Source organism: Cicer arietinum, chromosome 2 (assembly GCF_000331145.2).
Source record: "Cicer arietinum cultivar CDC Frontier isolate Library 1 chromosome 2, Cicar.CDCFrontier_v2.0, whole genome shotgun sequence".
NCBI classification, from domain to species: Eukaryota; Viridiplantae; Streptophyta; class Magnoliopsida; order Fabales; family Fabaceae; genus Cicer; species Cicer arietinum.
This window is the reverse complement of record NC_021161.2, coordinates 45,519,000-45,522,415: the sequence shown is the minus strand read 5'-3', so window position 1 is coordinate 45,522,415 and position 3,416 is coordinate 45,519,000. Positions and strand designations below refer to the sequence as shown.

Here is a 3,416-nt window from a genome sequence, read left to right as displayed (position 1 = left end):
TATATAAAAATGTGATAAAAAACAATCATCTTAAAAGTAGTTAAAATTAAAAAGAATAAAATTATAAATAAACTCATAATATTTAAATTAATAACATATAAAATAATAAAATATATACAAATGTGTGATAAAAAGAAGGTGTCTATAATACCTAAACAAATGGTTGATATGCATGCCGTGTGAGTTTTGTAATTCTCAAAGTCTTAAGTTTGATTCATAATTATGTAATAAATATAGTTTGTAAGTGTACACTCTCTATTTGTTATAAAATATGGTTTTATAAAAGGCAATATCATGCTTCATGAAAATAAAATTTTGTTATGTAAAAGTCGAATTTGATTTTTACGGGATTTTTCACATTTTTTACTTGATTTTAATTAATTTTGTGAAGACCATTGAAGTCTAATGTAAGTTGCTGGGAGTGCATAATATGTAAGTGTTATAAACTTCGGGATACTAAATTTGATTCATAATTATAAAAAAATTAAACCTGTAAAACTAATTGTATCTATTTGTCAAAATAGTGGGTGAAATAATTAACTTTTTATATTCTATAACTCAAATATGATTTTTTTCGTAAATTTTTTTTTTCTATAAAATTGAAGTTTTACTAAAAACAAAATTACTTTTATAAAAATTTAAAACGGTGAAGACAATTTAATCCTCTTTCTCTTATGTTTTTTTTTAGTATCTTCACAACAAACCTATTTAATTATATTTAAAAATAATTGATGAAACTCCTACCTTGATTTTATTAAAATTATTTTTATCTTTTGATATTGAAATAAAGGACAAACTTTTCATCAACTCCATATGTCTTTTTTCATTAAAAGGGAGAGATTAAAACAAAAGTGAAATGGAATGTTAGTCCATAATCAATTAAACGAACAATTTATAATTTGTTATAAAAAATAAAAATAAAAACAAAAAACTAGAAGGACCACAACTTGAATGTTGGAACACTATCAAAAATAGAGGGTGAATCAATGGTGAAAATTGATAATTGAAAATTGTGGTGTTTTAGAAAATGATGGAGAAAAGAGAGAGATTATGGAAGAGAGTTATTTTCTGATTTTCATTAGTATATCAAAATGACATTAGTTTTTAAAACTATACAAAGTATTTATATGGGATACAATGTGGAACCAAATTAATTTGGCCCAAAACAACAACATTTGAATTATATTTAACTTCCAATACACCACCTTAATTCAAATGCTCCACATTCTTCATGCCTAGCTTCATCACAAGTTTGTTGAAAACCTCATTCGTAATGCATTTCGTCAACAAATCTGCAACTTGTTATTCACTTTTGCAATACCCCAAACGTAACTGTCCGGAACTCACTAGTTCCCTCAAATAATGAAACCTCATCTCAATATGCTTGCTCCTCCCATGTGCTATGGGATTCTTAGCAAGGTTGATGGCTGAAACATTGTCCATCAACAGCAGAACAGCTCATCTCGTGTTGCTGTCCAGCTCACGCAGCAGGTTCACTAGCCACACAGCTTGGCATGCACATAACGAAGCTGCGATATACCCTGCCTCGCAAGAAGATAGAGCAACCACCGGCTCCTTTTTAGAACACCAAGAGATTGGTGCCCCTCCGAACATAAAAACATAACCGGCCGTTGATTTCCGATCGTCCTTATCTCCGCACCAATTGGAGTCGGTGTATCCGAGTAATTCACAACTTTTGCCCATGTCACTTGCAGGAAATAAAATTCCACAGCCAAGAGTACCTTTCACATATCTAAGTATCCTTTTAACTGCTGCCAAGTGTGATACCTTTGGCCTCTCCATGAACCTACTTGCAATATCGACACTAAACGCTAAATCTGGCCGCGTATTGCACAAGTAACACAATGATCCTATCAATCTCCGATATTGAGTAGGATCCACATCTTGCTCATCTTCACTCTTGGACAGCTGCAAACGTGTCTCGGCTGGTGTTGTGGCAACATTGCAATGCTCCATATCACACCTCTTCAAGATCTCCATTGTATACCTCTTTTGATGCATGAGCAGTCCCAACTTTGTCTTTTGGAATTCTATGCCTAAGAAGTATTTCATTGTGCCAAGATCAGTCATTTCAAACTCCCTCATAAGCTCTTCTTTGAACTTTGAAATGTAACTTTCACAGCTGTCCGTAATCAATAAATCGTCCACATAAAGACAAAGTATGATTACTCCTTCGCTTGCATCCGACTTCACATAAACACCATGTTCGGATACGCACTTCTTGAAACCAATGTCTATAAGAAAACCATCTATGCGTTTGTTCCAAGCTCTTGGCGCTTGCTTCAAACCATAGAGTGCCTTCCTTAACTTGTAGACCATTGCCTCTTGATTTTTAATCACAAAACCAGGTGGATGTCCAACATAGACCTCCTCATCAAGTGGACCATTCAAAAATGCCGATTTGACGTCCATTTGATATAACGGCCAGCTGTTGTTATTAGTTATCGCAACAACTAACCGGATGGTTTCATGTCTTGCTACCGGTGCGAACACTTCATCAAAATCTATCCATTCCTTTTGCAAAAATCCCTTTGCAACTAATTGAGCTTTATGCTTGATTATTTCACCTTTCGGATTCGCTTTCACTTTGTAGATCCATTTCACACCAATAGCCTTTTTATCTTTCGGTAAGTCAACCAACATCCATGTATTGTTCCTTTCAATTGATTCCAGCTCTTCCTTCATAGCACACACCCACTTTGGATCGCTTAATTCCTCCTCCATATTAACCGGTTCGGGTTCAACCATTAGAGCGAAATGAATAAGATCACCCTTATTGTTGATCTCGCTATCTTGGAACAATTCACAATCACGGAGTCCTTAAGGCAATCCTCTTCGCCTTGTTGGTCGTCTACTTGATTCACCTGTTTCGGTTCTGAAAGGTTGTTGTAGAGCACCTTCAGCAGGCTGAAAATTCTGATTTTCCTGCAGAAAATCGATTGGCAAATCGATTTCCAGCTCTCCAGAGGCTCCAACATGTTGATTTTCCTACTGACAATCGATTGGTAAATCGATTTCCACCTCTCCAGAAGCAAAATTCTGATTTTTCTACAGAAAATCGATTTGTGAATTGATTGGCACTTCACCAGTAGCTCCAGGATGTCGATTTTTGTGGCATAAATCGATTGGCAAATCGATTTCCTGAGCTGATATGGCAGTTTTTCTACTGTCAAACTGTCGTACCTCATCCACGATCACATCTCGACTAATTACGATCTTCTTGCTACTCACATCAAACAACTTGTAGCCTCCGGTAGGATGATATCCGACAAGCAACATCATTTCACTCTTGTCATCAAGCTTCTTTCGAAGCTGTCCCGTAATATGTTGAAATGCTACCGAACCGAAAACGCGCAAATGACTCAAATTCGGTTTGAATCCAGACCATACCTCTT

General features: G+C 35.3%; 1 protein-coding gene across 1 annotated transcript in view; it reads right to left on the bottom strand.

Annotated features, from left to right (window-relative positions):
• Window positions 1-2,841: 2,841 nt before the first annotated feature.
• LOC101496493 (uncharacterized) overlaps window positions 2,842-3,416 on the bottom strand; it is a 2,961-nt gene continuing 2,386 nt past the window's right edge. The window contains exons 3-4 of the mRNA XM_073365481.1: window positions 3,205-3,411; window positions 2,842-2,946 (exon numbers count right to left, since the gene is read on the bottom strand). Coding sequence (XP_073221582.1) covers window positions 2,842-2,946; window positions 3,205-3,411 — 312 coding nt within the window. The remainder of the gene's footprint in view (window positions 2,947-3,204; window positions 3,412-3,416) is intronic.